The sequence below is a fragment of the Pristiophorus japonicus genome, chromosome 11, assembly GCF_044704955.1.
Source record: "Pristiophorus japonicus isolate sPriJap1 chromosome 11, sPriJap1.hap1, whole genome shotgun sequence".
Taxonomy (NCBI): domain Eukaryota; kingdom Metazoa; phylum Chordata; class Chondrichthyes; family Pristiophoridae; genus Pristiophorus; species Pristiophorus japonicus.
This window is the reverse complement of record NC_091987.1, coordinates 450,047-470,676: the sequence shown is the minus strand read 5'-3', so window position 1 is coordinate 470,676 and position 20,630 is coordinate 450,047. Positions and strand designations below refer to the sequence as shown.

The window sequence follows — 20,630 nt, the reverse complement described above, 5'->3', positions numbered from 1 at the left end:
TGTCTTCACTAATCTTTTTCTCTTCACATATCTATTTGAAGCTTTTGTAGTCAGTTTTTATGTTCCCGGCTTCCTCTCATACTCTATTTTCCCCCTCCTAATTAAACCCTTTGTCCTCCTCTGCTGAAATCTAAATTTCTCCCAGTCCTCAGGTTGGCTGCTTATTCTGGCCAATTTATATGCCTCTTCCTTGGATTTAACACTATCCTTAATTTCCCTTGTTAGCCACGGTTGAGCCACCTTCTCCATTTTATTTTTACTCCAGACAGGGATGTACAATTGTTGAAGTTCATCTATGTGATATTTAAATGTTTGCCACTGCTTATCCACCGTCAACCCTTTAAGTATCAATTGCCAATCTATTCTAGCCAATTCACGTCTCATACCATCGAAGTTACCTTTCCTTAAGTTCAGGACCCTAGTCTCTGAATTAACTGTGTCACTCTCCATCTTAATCAAGAATTCTACCATATTATGGTCACTCTTCCCCAAGGGGCCTCGCACAACAAGATTGTTAATTAGTCCTTTCTCATTACACACCACCCAGTCTAGGATGGCCAGCTCTCTAGTTGGTTCCTCGAAATATTGGTCTAGAAAACCATCCCTAATACACTCCAGGAAATCCTCCTCCACCGTATTGCTACCAGTTTGGTTAGCCCAATCTATATGTAGATTGAAGTCACCCATGATAACTGCTGTACTTTTATTGCACACATCCCTAATTTCTTGTTTGATGCCATCCCCAACCTCACTACTACTGTTTGGTGATCTGTGCACAACTCCCACTAGCGTTTTCTGCCCTTTGGTATTCCGCAGCTCCACCCATACCGATTCCACATCATCCAAGCTTAAGAGTAAAGAAAAGAGAGAAAGAGAAGCAAGAGAAGAGAGAGAGAGAGAGAGAGAGAGAGAGAGAGAGAGAGAGAGAAAAGAGAGGGAATGAAAAAAAGAAAAGGAAAGAAAAGGAAAGAAAAAGAAAGAAGACTTGCATTTATGTCGCACCTTTCATGATCACCGGATGTCCCAAAGCGTTTTACAGCCACCTTTTTTGAAGTGCAGTCACTGTTATTGTTTAGGAATGTATCTCTAGAAGTCTTGACCCTTGTCGAGCTGCAGCTAAGTTCTCTGGGCTTGAGATGTGGGACGTACCCCGTGGGGAGAGTGTGTGCACTACCCAAATGGATAACTTAGTACTTGGTTTTGAGACACTCGGGTACAACAATGGATGTCCCCAGGTGTTTATCGGTCCAGCTGACCCCCAACGGGAGCCATGAAGCGGCAGAGGTATTTAACACCACTCACTTTTGCACGTTGGGGTCGGAGTCCGGCAGCTCCTCCCTGTGAATGACCATGTGGGCGTGATAGGTGGCCTTCAGCGCGAAGCGCCGATTACAGATTGTGCAGCCGTAGCCCTTCTCCTTGTGAATCTCCATCAGATGCTTCAAATACTGACTGCCTTTGGCAAACGTGGCCTGTGAAAGGAACAAAACATGCAGCGTTCAGTGGGACCCCGATACAGTCATCCATCTGGTCGCGATTCCCAGATAGTCACCTAACCAAGAATTTAATTAAATAAGCAGTACATCAGAAGGTAGTGGTCCGTGATGTGTACATGTGTAACATTGAAAAAAATAGAACAGCAACACATGGAACCGGTTCTGGGGGAGGTGGGACCAGTACAAACCAGACGGTCTGCACCTGGGCAGGACCGGAACCAATGTCCTAGGGGGAGTGTTTGCAAGTGCTGTTGGGGAAGAGTTAAACTAATATGGCAGTGGGATGGGAACCTACGCAGGGAGACAGAGGGAAGTAGAATGGGGGCAGAAGCAAAAGATAGAAAGAAGAAAAGTAAAAGTGGAGGGCAGAGAAACCCAAGGCAAAAAGCAAAAAGGGCCACATTACACCAAATTCTAAAGGGGCAAAGTGTGCTAAAAAAAACAAGCCTGAAGGCTCTGTGCCTCAATGCGGGGAGTATTCGTAATAAGGTGCACGAATTAACTGCACAGGCAGCAATTAATGAATATGATATAATTGGCATCACGGAGACATGGCTCCAGGGTGAGCAAGGCTGGGAACTCAACATCCAGGGGTATTCAACATTCAGGAAGGATAGACAGAAAGGAAAAGGAGGTGGGGTAGTGTTGCTGGTTAAAGAGGAAATTAACGCAATAGTAAGGAAGGCCATTAGCTTGGATGATGTGGAATCGGTATGGGTGGAATACCAAAGGGCAGAAAACGCTAGTGGGAGTTGTGTACAGACCACCAAACAGTAGTAGTGAGGTTGGGAATGGCATCAAACAAGACATGAGGGATGCATGCAATAAAGGTACAGCAGTTATCATGGGCGACTTTAATCTACATATAGATTGGGCTAACCAAACTGGTAGCAATACGGTGGAGGAGGATTTCCTGGAGTGTATTAGGGATGGTTTTCTAGACCAATATGTCGAGGAACCAACTAGAGGGCTGGCCATCCTAGACTGGGTGACGTGTAATGAGAAATGACTAATTAGCAATCTTGTTGTGCGAGGCCCCTTGGGAAAGAGTGACCATAATATGGTAGAATTCTTTATTAAGATGGAGAGTGACACAGTTTATTCAGAGACTAGGGTCCTGAACTTAAGGAAAGGTAACTTTGATGGTATGAGATGTGAATTGGCTAAGATAGACTGGCAAATGATACTTAAAGGGTTGAAGGTGGATAGGCAATGGCAAACATTTAAAGATCACATGGATGAACTTCAACAATTATACATCCCTGTCTGGAGTAAAAATAAAATGGGGAAGGTGGCTCAACCGTGGCTAACAAGGGAAATTAAGGATAGTGTTAAATCCAAGGAAAAGGCATATAAATTGGCCAGAATAAGCAGCCAACCTGAGATTGGGAGAAACTTAGATTTCAGCAGAGGAGGACAAAGGGTTTAATTAGGAGGGGGAAAATAGAGTATGAGAGGAAGCTTGCTGGGAACATAAAAACTGTCTGCAAATGCTTCTATAGATATGTGAAGAGAAAAAGATTAGTGAAGACAAATGTAGGTCCCTTGCAGTCAGATTCAGGTGAATTTATAATGGGGAACAAAGAAATGGCAGACCAGTTGAACAAATACTTTGGTTGTCTTCACGAAGAAAGACACAAATAACCTTCCAGAAACACTAATGGACCGAGGGTCTTGTGAGAAGGAGGAACTGAACGAAATCCTTATTAGGCATTAAATTGTATTAGGGAAATTGATGGGATTGAAGGCCAATAAATCCGCGGGGCCTGATAGTCTGCATCCCAGAGTACTTAAGGAAGTGGCCCTAGAAATAGTGGATGCATTGGTGATCATTTTCCAACAGTCTGTCGACTCTGGATCAGTTCCTATGGACTGGAGGGTAGCTAATGTAACACCACTTTTTAAAAAAAGGAGGGAGAGAGAAAATGGGTAATTATAGACCGGATAGCCTGACATCAGTCGTGGGGAAAATTAAAGCTGAAATAGCAGCACATTTGGAAAGCAGTGATGGGATCAGTCCAAGTCAGCATGGATTTATGAAAGGGAAATCATGCTTGACAAATCTTCTGGAATTTTTTGAGGATATAACTAGTAGAGTGCACAAGGTAGAACCAGTGGATGTGGTGTATTTGGACTTTCAAAAGGCTTTTGACAAGGTCCCACACAAGAGATTGGTGTGCAAAATTAAAGCACAGGGTATTGGGGGTAATGTAGTGGTGTGGATAGAGAACTGGTTGGCAGACAGGGAGCAGAGAGTCGGGATAAACGGGTCCTTTTCAGAATGGCAGGCAGTGACTAGTGGGGTGCTGCAGGGCTCAGTGCTGGGACCCCAGCTATTTACAATATACATTAATGATTTAGATGAAGGAATTGAGTGTAATATCCCCAAGTTCGCAGATGACACTAAGCTGGGTGGTGGTGTGAGCTGTGAGGAGGACGCTAAGAGGTTGCAGGGTGACTTGGACAGGTTAGGTGAGTGGGCAAATGCATGGCTGATGCAGTTTAATGTGGATAAATGTGAGGTTATCCACTTTGGGGGCAAAAACAAGGCAGCAGAATATTATCTGAATAGCAGCAGATTAGGAAAAGGGGAGGTGCAACCAGACCTGGGTGTCATGGTACATCAGTCATTGAAAGTTGGCATACAGGTACAGCAGGCAGTGAAGGCGGCAAATGGTATGTTGGCCTTCATAGCTAGGGGATTTGAGTATAGGAGCAGGGAGGTCTTACTGCAGTTGTACAGGGCCTTGGTGAGGCCTCACCTGGAATATTATGTTCAGTTTTGGTCTCCGAATCTGAGGAAGGACATTCTTGCTATTGAGGGAGTGCAACGAAGGTTCACCAGACTGATTCCCGGGATGGCAGGACTGACAGATATGAGGAGAGACTGGATCGACTGGGCCTGTACTCACTGGAGTTTAGAAGAATGAGAGGGGATCTCATAGAAACATATAAAATTCTGACGGGACTGGACAGGTTAGATGCAGGAAGAATGTTCCCAATGTTGGGGAAGTCCAGAACCAGGGGACACAGTCTAAGGATAAGGGTTAAGCCAATTAGAACTGAGATGAGGAGAAACTTCTTCACTCAGAGAGTTGTTAACCTGTGGAATTCCCTGCCGCAGAGTTGTTGATACCAGTTCATTGGATATATTCCAGGGGGAGTTAGATATGGCCCTTCGGGCTAAAGGGATCAAGGGGTATGGAGAGAAAGTAGGAAAGGGGTACTGAGGGAATGATCAGCCATGATCTTACTGAATGGTGGTGCAGGCTCGAAGGGCCGGATGGCCCACTCCTGCACCTATTTTCTAAGTTTCTCTATGTTTCAGTTTGTAAAGGTGTCACCAAGTGTGGCACTGAAGTAATAAGGAGAAAAGCTATAGGTTCAACCCCTGGTCTCTGCTGAGCTAGCTGATGTCATAGGAACAGGAGTAGGCCATTCAGACCCTCGAGAACCTGTTCTGCCATTCAATGAGATCATGGCTGATCTGTATCTGAACTCCATCTACCGCCTTGGTTCCACATGCCTAATACGCTTGCCTAACAAAAATCTAGCAATCCCAGTTTTGAAATTTGACCCCAAGCCTCAACAGCATTTTTTTTGGGGGGGAGGGCGGGGGGGGAAAGAGGTTCAGATTACCACTACCCTTTATGTGAAGCAGTGCTTTCTGACATTATCCCCGAACGGCCAGGCTCTAATTTTAAGGTGATGTCCCCAAATTTTGTGTCAGCTGTTCATTTTTGAAGTGGTATTAGGCCCAATTATTCACTGTGGGGGAGGGAGTGGGAGCTGTGGGGGAGGGAGGGAGAGAGGGAGAGCCGTGCACGGGAGGGAGGGAGGGCTGTCGCGGGAGGGAGGGAGAGAGAGAGAGGGAGAGCTGTCGCGGGAGGGAGGGAGAGAGAGAGGGAGAGCTGTTGCGGGAGGGAGGGAGAGAGGGAGGGAGGGAGGGAGGGAGAGGGGGAGAGCTGTCGCGGGAGGGGGGGAGGGGGAGAGAGAGGGAGAGCTGTTGAGGGAGGGAGGGAGAGAGAGAGGGAGAGCTGTTGCGGGAGGGAGGGAGAGAGGGAGGGAGGGAGGGAGGGAGAGGGGGAGAGCTGTCGCGGGAGGGGGGGAGGGGGAGAGAGAGGGAGAGCTGTTGAGGGAGGGAGGGAGAGAGAGAGGGAGAGCTGTTGCGGGAGGGAGGGAGAGAGGGAGGGAGGGAGGGAGGGAGAGGGGGAGAGCTGTCGCGGGAGGGGGGGAGGGGGAGAGGGAGAGCTGTCGCGGGGGGAAGGGAGGGAGAGAGAGAGGGAGAGCTGTCGCGGGAGGGAGGGAGGGAGAGAGAGGTGGCGGGGGAGGGAGGGAGAGCTACGCATTTGCAGTCTTCTGCACTTCTGTGCCACAAAAGCACCTGAAATCTATTTTTATATTACAGTCTGCACACATAACAGCGAGAGATATTCAAAGAGGAGAATGAAAGACAATTAACTGTATTTTACAGAGATATCTATCCAGCAATAGGAAATACCCTCCTGACATCAGAGTCAGAAAGTCTATTATCAGTAACTGAGCGTATCGATCACTTACAACAACTTGTATTTATGCAGCTCCTTTAATGTAGTAAAACGTCTCAAGGCGCTTCACCGGAGCGATTATCAACCAAAATGACACCGAGCCACTTAAGGCGATATTAGGACAGCTGACCAAATGTTCGGTCAAATTTTACAAAAGAGTACAATTGAAACTGTGGAGTCTCATTCCTACAAGTAGTAAATTGTTGTTGGCGATTTAAAAAATGTAATAAAAAATATTAAAATATTTTTCTTTCACTTAGGATTCTCAAGGATAGAAAGAAACAAACACATAAGGGGGAACCAGTGGATGTGGTGTATTTGGATTTCCAGAAGGCATTCGATAAGGTGCCACATAAAAGGTTACTGCACAAGATAAAAGTTCACGGGGTTGGGAGTAATATATTAGCATGGATAGAGGATTGGCTAACTAACAGAAAACAGAGAGTCGGGATAAATGGATCATTTTCCGGTTGTCAAACAGTAACTAGTGGGGTGCCGCAGGGATCAGTGCTGTGGGCCTCAACTATTTACAATCTATATTAATAACTTGGATGAAGGGACCGAGTGTAATGTGGCCAAGTTTACTGATGATATAAAGATGGGTGGGAAAGCAAATTGAGAGGACACAAAAAATCTGCAAAGGGATATAGACAGGCTAAGTGAGTGGGCAAAAAAATTGGCAGATGGAGTATAATGTGGGAAAAGGTTATCCACTTTGGCAAAAATAGAAAAGCAAATTATAATTTAAATGGAGAAAAATTGCAAAGTGCTACAGTACAGAGGGACCTGGGGGTCCTTGTGCATGAAACACAAAATGTTACTATGCAAGAACAGCAAGTAATCAGGAAGGCAAATGGAATGTTGGCCTTTATTGCAAGGGGGATAGAGTATAAAAGCAGAGAAGTCCTGCTACAACTGTACAGGGTATTGGTGAGGCCACACCTAGAGTACTGCGTACAGTTTTGGTCTCCATATTTAAGGAAGGATATATTTGCATTGGTGGCTGTTCAGAGAAGGTTCAATCGGTTGATTCCAGAGATGAGGGGGTTGACTTAAGATAGGTTGAGAAGGTTGGGCCTATATTCAATGAAGTTCAAAGGAATGAGAGGTGATCTTATCGAAACATATAAGATAATGAGGAGGCTTGACAAGGTGGATGCAGAGAGGATATTTCAACTCATAGGGGAAACTAAAACTAGGGGACATAGTCTTAGAATAAGGGGTCGCCCATTTAAAACTGAGATGAGGAGGAATTTCTTCTCAGAGGGTTGTAAATCTGTGGAATTCTCTGCCCCAGAGAGCTGTGGGGGCTGGGACATTGAATATATTTAAGATGGAGATAGACAGATTTTTGAAAGATAAGGGAATAAAGGGTTATGGGGAGCGGGCAGGGAAGTGGAGCTGAGTCCATGATTGGATCAGCCATGATCTTATTAAATGGCGGAGTAGGCTCGAGGGGCCAGGTGGTCTACTCCTGCTCATATTTCTGATCTTCTTACTTGGCATTTCTTGCAGCTGTATTTATGTGGAATGGGTTCCCCTGTTCCGTCTGAAGTGTCTTCGGTTTCTTCCGCCGTGATCCCAAGTTTGCTGATGAACTGCTCCCGTTGTTGCTCATTCATCAGCGGAATGTCCTGCACATGTGAGAAAGGAGAATGTCACATGGGGAAACTAAAGCACCACTTGTGGGTACCGTACGATTCTAGCACCTCCTATAAACCTATTTATTTGGCTTCCATTTTGGCAAAAAATGGCACTTCACTTTCGTGGTTTTGATTTCGGCAGAGCGGCACTGTACCGGCCTCCCGGCACGCGTTACATCTCCACCACCGCGGGCCGACCTCGGCAGGTACTCTGTGGGCAGTTGCCGATACCCGCATAAAAGCAGGGCTCCACTTCTGCCACAGCTGCACTTTTACCCCACAAAAGTGCCTGTAACCTATATTTATAAAAGAGGAGAAAGAAAGCCAGTAATTGTAATTTACAGAGAAAACCAATCAGCAATACGTTCCTGACAAAGGAGACAGAATGTCTTATCAGTAACTGGCTGTAGCAATCTCTTAAAACAACAACTTGCATTTATATAGCGTCTTTAATATAGTCAAATGTTCCAAGGCACTTCACAGGAGTTATTACCATACATAATTTGACTCAGCCACACGAGGAGATATTAGGGCAGGTGACCAAAAGCTTGGTCAAACAGGTAGGTTTTAAAGTGTGTCTTAAAGAGGAGAGAGGTTGAGTGGTGAGGGAATTCCAGAGCTTAGGGCTGAAGCAGCTGAACACAAGGCCTCCAATGCTGGGGCAATTAAAATTCGGGCTACGCAAGAGACTAGAATTGAAGGAGCGCCAAGATCTTGGAGGGCTGCAGGGCTGGGGGAGGTTGCAGAGACAGGGAGAGGTGAGGTCACAGAGGAATTTGCTTAACAGGGAGCCAGTGTAGGTCAGCGAGACGGGGGTAATGGGTGAACAGGACTTGGTGCGAGTTAAGACACAAGCAGCCGAGTTTTGAGTGAGCTGACGTTTACGAAGGGTGCAAGCCGGCCAGAAAATTGGAATAGTCGAGTCTAGAGGTAACAAAGGCATGGAGGAGATTTTCAGCAGCGGATGGGCTGAAGTTGGGGCGGAGATGGATAATATTACAGAGCTGGAAGTAGGCGGTCTTGGTGACGGATATGGAGTTGCAAGTTCAGCTCAGGGTCAAATAGGACGTCAAGGTTGCGAAAAGTCTGGTTTAGCTTCACATTAGAAGTCACAATGATGTTTAAGTCACTCACCTGTATTTGGTTATGAAAGGTAGATTATTTTGTAATTAACCCTTTTTACATAATATTAGAAAACAAACCTTTTCGCACAAAGACAAATGTTCAGCGTGTCATTGAACTGAGTCAGAAAGTCTGACAAGGATCCCGGTTCCATTTGCTCAGTTAGACAATCTCAGCTACGCCGGTGTTGGAGGTGGGGGAGCGGAATTTACAATTAGCCTCAGTTCCTCTGGCTTGCGAATGGACGTTGAAGAAGACAGGGTCCTGTTTAGCGGTGATGCCTCCCCACAGCTGAATAGCCTGCCGGCACTTGCTGGCTAAGCCCACGCGTGGGAGAATGGCCATTTGAGCGGAGGGTTTGGAAATGTTTCTTCAGCAGCATCTCCCAAACCCGCGACCTCCACCACCTGGGACAAAGGCAGCGGGCGCGTGGGAACACCACCAACTCCGCCTTCCCTTCAAAGTCACGTACCATCCCGACTTGGACATATATCGGCGTTCCTTCATTGTCGCTGAGGCAAAATCCCAGAACTCCCTCCCTAACAGCACTGCGGGAGTACCTTCACCACACGGACTGCAGTGGTTCAAGAACCTCCTTCTCAAGGGAAATTAGAGATGGGCAATAAATGCTGGCCTTGCCAGCGATGCCCACATCCCATGAACAAATAAAAAAAAACACCATGGGTCAGCATCCTCATAAGGAGAGAAAATAGGAGGGGAGAGGTAATATTGAATAAAGCCTCCACACAGGTTTCAATTTGATTCCAGTCCCCCAAATAAAAAGCCTATTTTCTACACACACACACGGGCACTGGAGGGTGCCAATGACCTCAAAAAACTAGCTGTTTTCAATGTGAACTGCAAATTTTGGATAATGTATTAGAGCATCTCTTATCTCTAGTTTTCTTGTAAAATAGAATACCTTAAAATGGACGTGAGTGTGATCCCTCAGGACATCTACACGGTAGAATTTGCGCCCACAGATCTCACAGGTGTATTTCTTGTCCCCATGTGTCAGCAAGTGTTTATTCATGTTGCTTCGACAGGAGAATACCTGGCAACAAAATGTAAAGCGGGACACAGGTCATTTATATAAACAGGCACCGCATTAGACAAATACTTTCTCCCATCATTTTCTGTCCATATATTTGCAGCGTATTTGCTTCATGGGTTCTTTGCTTAAGAATTCATAGCAACACATTGCTATTAAGAACTAGTTGGTTTATTAACAAAGGTTTAACAATCACACTACACATTACCGGTTCATCCACCAGGCTCATAACTGCATACCCCATCGTAGATGAGCTGGACCCAACTGACTGGGGTTTTATTGAGTCTTGTGAACATCACATGACTGGCTAAGCCACTCACAATGCACCAGCTCTACAACTATTTTGTGTAAAACAATAAATAAAGTGCCCCCTACTAGAGGGGCACTAAAACCGACAAATTAAACAAATGAACTTTTATATTAGTGGTTCAAGTTAAAATTTGGTTGCCGGGGGTGATGATGCACTCCAGTCCCGGTGGACACCGCGTGCTTCATTTCCAGGGACGCCCTGGCGCGGATGTAACCGCAGAAGAGAGGCAGGCAGTCGGGCTGAACGACCCCCTCGACCGCCCGCTGCCTGGACTGGTTAATGGCCTCCTTGGCCAGGCCCAGGAGCAGTCCCACGAGGAGGCCTTCCGACCTGCCCGCTCCCCTCTGCACAGGGTGCCCAAAGATCAGGAGTGTGGGTCTGAAGTGCAACCAAAAAATTGAGGAGCAGCCCCTTTAAATATTGGCGCCAGCTCTACAAACCTGTGAGCATACGCACAGGTGCATACATTACAGAACGAAATGGAAAATTCCAGTCTCATCGGATTGATTGCCACCCATTGATCAATGCGGCCCTTCCTCAATCACAGGGAAAGGCAAGTCTTGGGGAAGGGGCTACTTTTTAATTCAAAGTACCCCCACCACCACTCCCACATTTTACCACGAGCTGGCAATGTGGAATAGCACCCCAGAAAGGAGTAGTGCCTGCTGGGGAAGACGAGAGCGAATTGGGAAGAGGAAGAATGAAAGAACAGAACGCACAATTGAAGAGGAAGGGTCGGTGATGGCGGACGCGTGAGCGTCGAGCATTATTCCACATCACCCGGATAAAATTATTTGAAAGGAACAAATGAAAATGAATGTTCATAAACACGGACAACAGACTGAATTTAATTTTTTAAACGCACACTGGCCCCTCATATTGCTGTACTCGGTGTAAAGTGTCCATCGCTGTTTGTACCTTTCCACAGACAGGGCAGCCCGATGGCTCCTTTTTGTACTTAACCATTCCATTGGTCTCACTTTCATCTTTTTTCACACGTTTGCCACCTATTGAAAAGAAGTTTTAAAAAGTTAATTTTTTATTGAAGTGCCAATGTAGCAATAAAACACAAAGTGGCCAGTACACTGGTAATAACCCGATATAACAGACAGAAGTGTCCAATGGTGAAAGTAAATTGCTCCCACTAGTCAGTAAATCAGTAGTGATGAGGCATATATTTATTATTAGTACTAAAATTCTAAAATAAGCCAAGTGTCCCTTTTTACACGGGAGCAGTTGCGCACTGTGAACAGAGACTAGCCTGAATTTGGGAGATTTACCAAAGGAATACTTTAACAGAATTACACAGTGTGAATGAGGCCCAATGCATACCAGCAGCACAACCAAGGTCGTGACCATCTCCCAACCCCCCAATAAGTTCCTGACCTCTAAAGGCTGTGAATGTTGGAACAATTGAAGCTTTCAAGACGCAGATCGCTATATTTTTTTGTTAGGTAAGTGTATCGAGGCATATGGAGCAAGGGTGGGTAAATGGAGCTGAGATACAGATCAGCCATGATCTAATTGAGTGTTCGAGTAGGTTCAAGGGGCCGAATGGCCCACTCCTGTTCCTATGTTCTGGGTCCCGTACATTCCCACACTAAATAGGATGATGCTCAGAATCGATTTACTTATTAAAACCACAAGGAAGTAATGTCTGTTTATACTACGTGCATGATTGTTGGTGCTAATACCAGCAGGAAACACAGAAATTTACAGCGCAGGAGGCCATTCTGGCCCATCGTGTCCGCGCCAGCCGACAAAGAGCCACACGGCCCTCGGTCAGCAGCCCTGAAGGTTACATATAAACCTATGAACAATGACGGAAAGGCAAAGAGCACCCAGCCCAACCAGTCCGCCTCACACAACTGCGACACCCCTTATACTGAAACATTCTACACTCCACCCCAACCGGAGTCATGTGATCTCCTGGGAGAGGCAAAAACCAGATAAAAACCCAGGCCAATTTAGGGAGAAAAAATCTGGGAAAATTCCTCTCCAACCCATCCAGGCGATTGACACTAGTCCAGGAGATCACCCTGGCCGTATTCTATTCCCTGTAGTACTTACCATTATATCTGCGCCGTTCAACAAAAGGTCATCCAGTCTAATCCCAATTACCAGCTCTAGGTCCGTAACCCTGCAGGTTACTGCACTTTAAGTGCCCATCCAACCATCTCTTAAAAGTGGTGAGGGTTTCTGCATCCACCACTCTTCCAGGCAGCGAGTTCCAGATCTCCACAACCCTCTGCATAAAGAAGCCCCCCTCAAATCCCCTCTAAACCTTCCACCAACCACCTTAAAACAATGCCCCCTCGTAATCGACCCCTCCACCAATGGAAATAGGCTTTTACTATCCAGGTCTCTCAATATTTTGGACACCTCAATGAGGTCTCCTCTCAACCTGCTCTGTTCCAATGAAAACAAACCCAGTCTATCCAATCTGTCCTCACAACTAAGATTCTCCATTCCAGGCAGCATCCTAGTAAATCTCCTCTGCACCCTCTCTAGTGCAATCACGTCCTTCCGATAATACGGCGACCAGAACTACACGCAGTACTCCAGCTGTGGCCGAACCAAAGTATGATACAATTTAAGCATAACCTCCCTGCTCTTATATTCTATGCCTCAGCCAATAAAGGCAAGCATTCCGTATGCCTTCTTAACCACCTTATCCACCTGGCCTGCTACTTTCAGGGATCTGTGGACAAGCACTCCAAGGTCCTTTGCTCATCTACATTATTAAGTGGCCTACCACTTAATGTGTATACCCTTTCCTTAAAAGCCCTCCCAAAGTGCATCACCTCACACTTCTCTAAATTCCGTTTGCCACTGCTCTGCCCACCTGACCAGTAGATTGATATCCTCCTGCAGCCCATGACTTTCCTCTTCATTATCAAACACACAGCCAATTTTAGTGTCATCTGCAAACTTCTTAATCATACTCCCTATATTCAAATCTAAATCGTTGATATATACCACAAAAAGCAAGGGACCCAGCACTGAGCCCTGCGGTACCCCACTGGAAACATCCTTCCAGTCACAAAAACATCCATCAATCATTACCCCTTGCTTCCTACCTCCAAGCCAATTTTGGATCCAACTTCCCACTTTGCCCTGGATCCCATGGGCTTTAACCTTCATGACGAGTCTACCATGCAGGATCTTATCAAAAGCTTTGCTAAAGTCCATATATACTACATCATACGCACTACCCTCATCGACCCTCTTGATTACCTCCTCAAAAAATTAAATCTGGTTAGTCAAACACAATCTTCCCTTAACAAATCCGTGCTGACTGTCCCTAATTAATCCTTGCCTTTCCAAATGTTGTCTTTCAGGATTTTTTCCAATAACTTTCCCACCACTGAGGTTAGACTGACAGGCCTGTAATTACTCGGCCTATCCCTTTCTCCCTTCTTAAACAAGGGTACTACATTAGCAGTCCTCCAATCCTCCGTCACCATGCCCAGATCCAAAGGGGACGGGAAAATGATGGTCAAGGCCTCTGCTTTTTCCTCTTTTACTTCGCTCAACAGCCTGGGATGCATTTCATCCGGGCCTGGGGACTTATCTACTTTCAAAGATGCTAAACCCCTTAATACCTCCTCTCTCACTATATTTATTTCCTCCAGAATATCACACTCCTCCTCGATAGCAGTGTCTGCATTGCCCCTTTCCTTTGTGAAAATAGATGCAAAGTATTCGTTAAGAACCCTATCAACATCACCCGCCTCCACAGAAAGATTAACCTCATGGTCTCTAGTAGGCCCTACCCTTTCTTTAGTTACTCTCTTACTCTTAATATAGTTATAGAACATCTTAGGGTTTTCCTTAATTTTACTGGCCAAGAATTTCTCGTGCTCTCTTAGCATTCCTAATATCCTTTTTAATTTTTCCTCTTAACTTCCTATATTCCTCTAAAGTATTTAGCCGTTGGTAAATGACATAAGCGTCTCTTTTTTTATTAATCCTCCCCTGTAAGCCCCTAGACATCCATGGGGCTCTAGAATAATTTTTCCCAGCCTTTTTTTTTTTTTTTTTAAGGTCACATGTTTGGCCTGAGCCTTCCGGATCTCCTCCTTGAATGCCTCCCACTGTTCCGACACTGATTTACCCACAAGTAGCTGTTTCCAGGCCACTATGGCCAAACCTCTCCTTAACTTAGCAAAATTAGCTCTTCCCCAATTCGGAACTTTTATTCCAGGCCTATTCTTGTCCTTATCCATAACCAACTTGAATCTGACTGAATTATGGTCACTGGCACCCAAGTGCTCTCCCACTAATACCCCTTCAACTTGTCCAGCTTCATTCCCCAAAACTAAATCCAAGACGGCCCTGTTTCTGAAATGATGAACAGCCCATACACTTGCCACAGAGCAACGCAGCTGCCCTGCTTATAGTGAGCTCCAGAAAGCAGCAGGGACCTTTCGCGTCACAGTGTACCTTCCGTGTGCCGCCTCTGATGGTCCAACATAACGTCCTTCCGGTAGAATGTTTTTCCGCAGGTATCACAAGAGAACTTCTTGTCACCGTGTTTCTTCTTGTGTTTCGAGAGGTTGCTGTTGGTCGAGAAGAACCTGAAGCACATGTCACACTGGAATGTTTTGTCGTCTAAATAAAACACAAATAAATAAAAACAAAGATGCAAGAGAAAAAAAAATTAGCCGCAAGATTGATTGCAGCACAGGCAGGTGTTGGCTATTATAGAGGATTGGCTAACTAACAAAAAAGAGAGTGGGGATAAATGATTAATTCTCTGGTTGGCGATCAGTAACTAGTGGGGTGCCACAGGGATCAGTGCTGGGACCCCAACTATTTACAATCTATATTAACGACTTGGAAGAAGGGACCGAGTGTAACGTAGCCAAGTTCACTGACGATACAAAGATGGGAGGAAATGCAATGTGTGAGAACACAAAAAATCTGCAAAAGGACATAGACAGGCTAAGTGAGTGAGCAAAAATTTGGCAGATGGAGTATAATGTTGGAATGTGTGAGGTCATGCACTTTGGCAGAAAAAAAAAATCAAAGATCAAGTTATTATTTAAATGGAGAAAGATTGCAAAGTGCTGCAGTACAGCGGGACCTGGGGGTACTTGTGCCTGAAACACAAAAGGTTAGTATGCAGGTACAGCAAGATCAGGAAGGCCAATGGAATCTTGGCCTTTATTGCAACGGGGATGGAGTATAAAAGCAGGGAAGTCTTGCTACAGTTATACAGGGTATTGGTGAGGCCACACCTGGAATACTGCGTGCAGTTTTGGTTTCCATATTTACGAAAGGATATACTTGCTTTGGAGGCAGTTCAGAGAAGGTTCACTCGGTTGATTCCGGAGATGAGGGGGTTGACTTGAGGAAAGGTTGTGTAGGTTGGGCCTCTACTCATTGGAATTCAGAAGAATGAGAGGTGATCTGGGGAGACTAGAACTAGAGGACATAATCTTAGAATTAGGAGCCACCCATTTAAAACTGATATGAGGAGAAATTTCTTCTCTCAGAGGGTTGTAAATCTGTGGAATTCACTGCCTCAGAGAGCTGTGGAAACTGGGACATTGAATACATTTAAGACAGAAATAGACAGTTTCTTAAACGATAAGGGAATAAGGGGTTATGGGGAGCGGGCAGGGAAGTGGAGCTGAGTCCATGATCAAATCAGCCATGATCGCAGTAAATGGCGGAGCAGGCTCGAGGGGCCGTATAGCCTACTCCTGCGCCTATTTCTTATGTTCTTATTCGGCCCAGTGTCTGTGCCATTTGTTTGAAAGAGCTAACCAAATAGTCCCATTTCCCCAGCTCTTTCTCCAATAGCCCTGCAATTTTTCCCCTATTTATCCAATTCCCCTTTGAAAGTTACTATTGAATCTGCTTCCTTCACCCCTTCACGCAGGGCATTCCAGAGCACAACATAAGAACATAGGAAAGAAATAGGAACAGGAGTAGGCCATACGGCCCCTCGAGCCTGCTCCACCATTCAATAAGATCACAGCTGATCTGATCATGGACTCGGCTCCACTTCCCTGCCCACTCCCCATAACCCCTTATCCCCTTCTTATGTTGAGTTGGCTGATCTCAGTTAAGGTAATACTGGAGGCCCTAGATTTGGCCTCAGTACCCTTGCCTAAAATGTGGAATTCAGGAGGATCTTAGAAAAAAATTAAAAATCCGTCAAGGTTCCTACTCCTGATTGATGGAATAGGACAGGATCAGCGGTGATGCCGTTGTGCATGATCAGCCTGTGTGCACTTACCATTAACGTTCACAAAAATGGTCACTTGATCAAGACGTTGGAGAACATCCTGCATAAGTCACCACTTTCACAAAGGGAAAATAACCGAGGGGGGATCTCTCAAGTCACTTGTTCCTGCATTGGCTGTTTATAAATACAATCCGTCGTGTGTTACAAGCTGGACTCCCCGATGATCAATCACGTAGTTCCCCTACAGGCCTCTGGGTTACTAGCCCACTAACATGACCACTACACTACTGTACCCCCTGAATTACTTTATTCTAAAGTAAGTAACTAGTAGTTTGATGTTGCTAGTTTTCAAGGGTAATTTAGTACTGCTAACATTTGTGAGTAGCTTTTCAGCAGTTTGTATTCGTAAGTTTGTCAGTAATTCGTTATTAGTATTTTTTCAAAAGTTTTGTATTGCTTGTTTTCTAGGTAGTTTTGGTATTACTAGTTCAGTAACAGTTAGTTTTCAAAAATCTTGTACTGCTCGATCATTGACTCAGAATATCAACAACAACATTCTATGACTCTTTCAAGCACCCGTATAATTGAGGAACAGCCTTACACTTTGCTCTCCCTCTACCATGTGAGGGGGCCATGGGGCTCATCCCCTCTGAGGAAAAGGCAGGGAAGTGGGACTAGCCGAGGTGCTCTTGCAGAGAGCCGACACAGGCTCGACGGGCCGAATGGCCTTCTTCCGTGCTGCAACCATTCTAGTCTATGAACTTACATTTATAGAGAGCATTTAACGTAGCAAAACATCCCAAGGCGCTCAACAAGAGCGACGTCAATAAAAACATTTTTTTGACACCGAGCCACAGAAGGAGATATCAGGACAGATGGCCAAAAGCTTGGTTTGTAAAGAGCATCTTAGAGGAGGAGATAGAGGTAGAGAAGTGGAGAGGTTTGGTGAGGGAGTTCCAGAGCTTAGGGCCCAGGCAGCTGAAAGCACGACTGCCAGTGTTGGGAGCGCTGAAAATCGGGGATGCTCAAGAGGCCAGCACTGGAGAAGTGCAGATATCAGAGGGTTGTGGGGCTGGAGAAGGTTACAAAGATAGGGAAGGGCGAAACCACGGAGGGATTTCAAAACAAGGATGAGCATTTTAAAATTGAGACATGGTCAGGCCGGGAGCCAGTGAAGGTCAGCGAGCACAGGGGTGATGGGTTTTTAAGCATAATCTCCCTGTAAACCATGCATATTTGACAATCTCAATGGGCCAACACAATGGCACTCAACTGGCCCAACAGAGGCATTCTTGTAAAGCTTGCTAACCGATGTCAGTGGGAGGAGCCATTTAACATGCAGTGCCAGTGCTGGATGCTATGGGGGAGTCTGCAGGAGAACCTACAAAAAAACAAGCGGGATCCTGAGTAATCCCAGCTACTGTAAGAAATATAAAGACAAGGTGTGTAAAGCACACTACATCCAAGGATTTCACCCAGCTCCAAACCCCTCCGTGACTTTGTGACCAAATTCATCCGTGTGCTGTGGTGCTGAGCTATACAGACCAGGAAAATCCCAACTTCTCTTCCTGGTCCTTGCTCAGTCTGGGCAGCAAGTGGGCTGCACCTCTGGGACAGGGAGGACTAACACTTGTTTAATGGGAGTCAACGTTTACAATTGGGGTGTCTAAAATAACAGGGCAGCTACTTCCACCAACAGCAAATTTACTTCTTTTACCTGTTCGGCAGTTGTGAAACTCCAGCGCGGTCCTGATACGAAAAGCTTTTAGACACGTGGTACACTGGAGCATGTAGATATCATCCACCTGGGGAATAACAGCAGGCATAATATAGTAACTGATAGAACATAGAACTGGTACACAATGTGACTGGTGTATGGTATACTAACTGAGGCACACCATAATAACTGGTTTTAGTACCATAACTAGCACAATAAACTAGTATGTGGAATAACTTGTATAATAAAGTTGTATACAGTATAACTGGTGTAATAACTTGGTACATGGAATAATGTGATATAACTAGAATGTGGTATAATAATTGGCATAATAAACTCTGCAATATCCAAAATCAACTGTGTAATATAGGGTATAAAAGCTGCTCTATGGTATAACTATGGTATAGTATCTGGCTGAACTATAAACCAACAGGTCAGATCTTAAAGTGGAGTGTCTAGATAGTATGGTCTGTTTGAACTGTCCCTTCACTCCCAAAGTGTGTAATACTGCCACCTGTATGACATAGAATTTTACAGCACAGAAACAGGCTAATCAGTCCAAAAGTTCCATGCCGGTGTTTATGCTCCATACGAGCCTCCTCCCACCTTACTTCATCTAACCCCATCAACGTATCCTTCGATTCCTTTCTCCCTCATGTACTTATCCAGCTTCCTCTTAGATACATCTCTGCTATTCGCTTCAACCACTCCATGGGGTTGTGCGTCTCACACTCTCACCATTCTGTAAAGTGGTGTCCATCATTGCGACAGGCTCATTCCATCAGCCTATGTTCCGATACTGTTAATGCAGTGCAAGCAAAACTATCCTCTTACTCCTATTTCATACCCAGCTGTGAGGAGGACGCTAAGAGGCTGCAGGGTGACTTGGACAGGTTAGGTGAGTGGGCAAATGCATGGCAGATGCAGTATAATGTGGATAAATGTGAGGTTATCCACTTTGGGGGCAAAAACAGGAAGGCAGAATATTATCTGAATGGTGACAGATTAGGAAAAGGGGAGGTGCAACGAGACCTGGGTGTCATGGTTCGTCAGTCATTGAAGTTTGGCATGCAGGTACAGCAGACGGTGAAGAAGGCAAATGATATGTTGGCCTTCATAGCTAGGGGATTTGTGTATAGGAGCAGGGAGGTCTTACTGCAGTTGTACAGGGCCTTAGTGAGGCCTCACCTGGAATATTGTGTTCAGTTTTGGTCTCCTAATCTGAGGAAGGACGTTCTTGCTATTGAGGGAGTGCAGCGAAGGTTCACCAGACTGATTCCCGGGATGGCAGAACTGACATATGAGGAGAGACTGGATCAACTAGGCTTGTATCCACTGGAGTTTAGAAGAATGAGAGGGGATCTCATAGAAACATATAAAATTCTGACAGGACTGGACAGGTTAGAGGCAGGAAGAATGTTCCCATTGCTGGGGAGTTCCAGAACCAGGGGTCACAGTCTAAAGATAAGGGGTAGGCCATTTAGGACTGAGATGAGGAGAAACTTCTTCACTCAGAGAGTTGTTAATCTGTGGAATTCCCTGCTGCAGAGTTGTTGATGCCAGTTCGTTGGATATATTCAAAAGGAAGTTAGATATGGCCCTTACGGCCAAAGGGATCAAGAGGTATGGAGAGAAAGCAGGAAAGGGGTACTGAGGTTGAATGATCAGCCATGAACTCATTGAATGGTGGTGCAGGCTCGAAGGGCGAATGGCCTACTCCTGCACCTAATTTCTATGTTTCTATCCCTGCTAGTCACCAAGCATTGCAGTGCAAGGCCCGACAAGCCACAAGCACAGATAGGATTGCCTTAAGTGTACCAGTTTCACACTCTTGGATGGGCCAGAGTGAGAGAGGCCACGTGGGGAATCCTTTACAGGTATAATGTCCAAAATCCAGAAGCCTCGGGACTGAGTCCATGCCGGATTTTGGGGTTTTTCAGATTTCAGACAAGAAAATCAATAGTCTGAAATCCAGAATCCTCAATCGAATTCGTGCCGGATTTCGGGTTTTGCCGGATTTCGGACCTCGCTGCTCGCTAATTCACGCCACTCGCTGATCCCTGTCGATCCTCCGCTCCTCACCGATTCCCACTGCCCCCACCGGCGCTGCATTTTTAATGTTTTCTCGTCCCTCGCTGCCGAATGGCCTACTCCTGCACCTATTTTCTATGTTTCTATTTTGGCCGCGACAAAGCGTCCGGTTTTCGGAGAATAATTCCAGATTCCGGACGACTCCATCCACGATGCGCGAAATGTCTGGTTTTCGGAGTTCTGGTTTCGGGACGTTGTACACTGCATTCGGTTTAGCTCATCCCTGACCTGTGACAGAACTAGGAATACGAGCACAAACAAGTGTAACAAAGTGAAGAGAGGTAATGCTCCACTTCTCCAGGACAGACACCCCCCAGATTTACTTATGCCATTGTGTGGGGCTCCAACACAGGGCCCACAAGCAGCAACAGGATGTGGAATTTAACATGGCGTGTTGCTCTTTAGTTCTCTAAATTAAAAAATAAATTTATATAGCGCCTTTCACAACCTCAGG

General features: G+C 45.6%; 1 protein-coding gene across 4 annotated transcripts in view; it reads right to left on the bottom strand.

Moving 5' to 3' along the window:
• prdm15 (PR domain containing 15) overlaps window positions 1-20,630 on the bottom strand; it is a 134,337-nt gene that overhangs the window by 47,155 nt on the left and 66,552 nt on the right. For all 4 annotated transcript variants that reach the window (XM_070893197.1, XM_070893198.1, XM_070893199.1 and 1 more), the window contains 6 exons: window positions 18,086-18,173; window positions 14,616-14,783; window positions 11,088-11,176; window positions 9,731-9,862; window positions 7,543-7,677; window positions 1,303-1,472 (listed from right to left, as the gene is read on the bottom strand). In XM_070893197.1, the coding sequence (XP_070749298.1) occupies window positions 1,303-1,472; window positions 7,543-7,677; window positions 9,731-9,862; window positions 11,088-11,176; window positions 14,616-14,783; window positions 18,086-18,173 (782 nt within the window). The remainder of the gene's footprint in view (window positions 1-1,302; window positions 1,473-7,542; window positions 7,678-9,730; window positions 9,863-11,087; window positions 11,177-14,615; window positions 14,784-18,085; window positions 18,174-20,630) is intronic.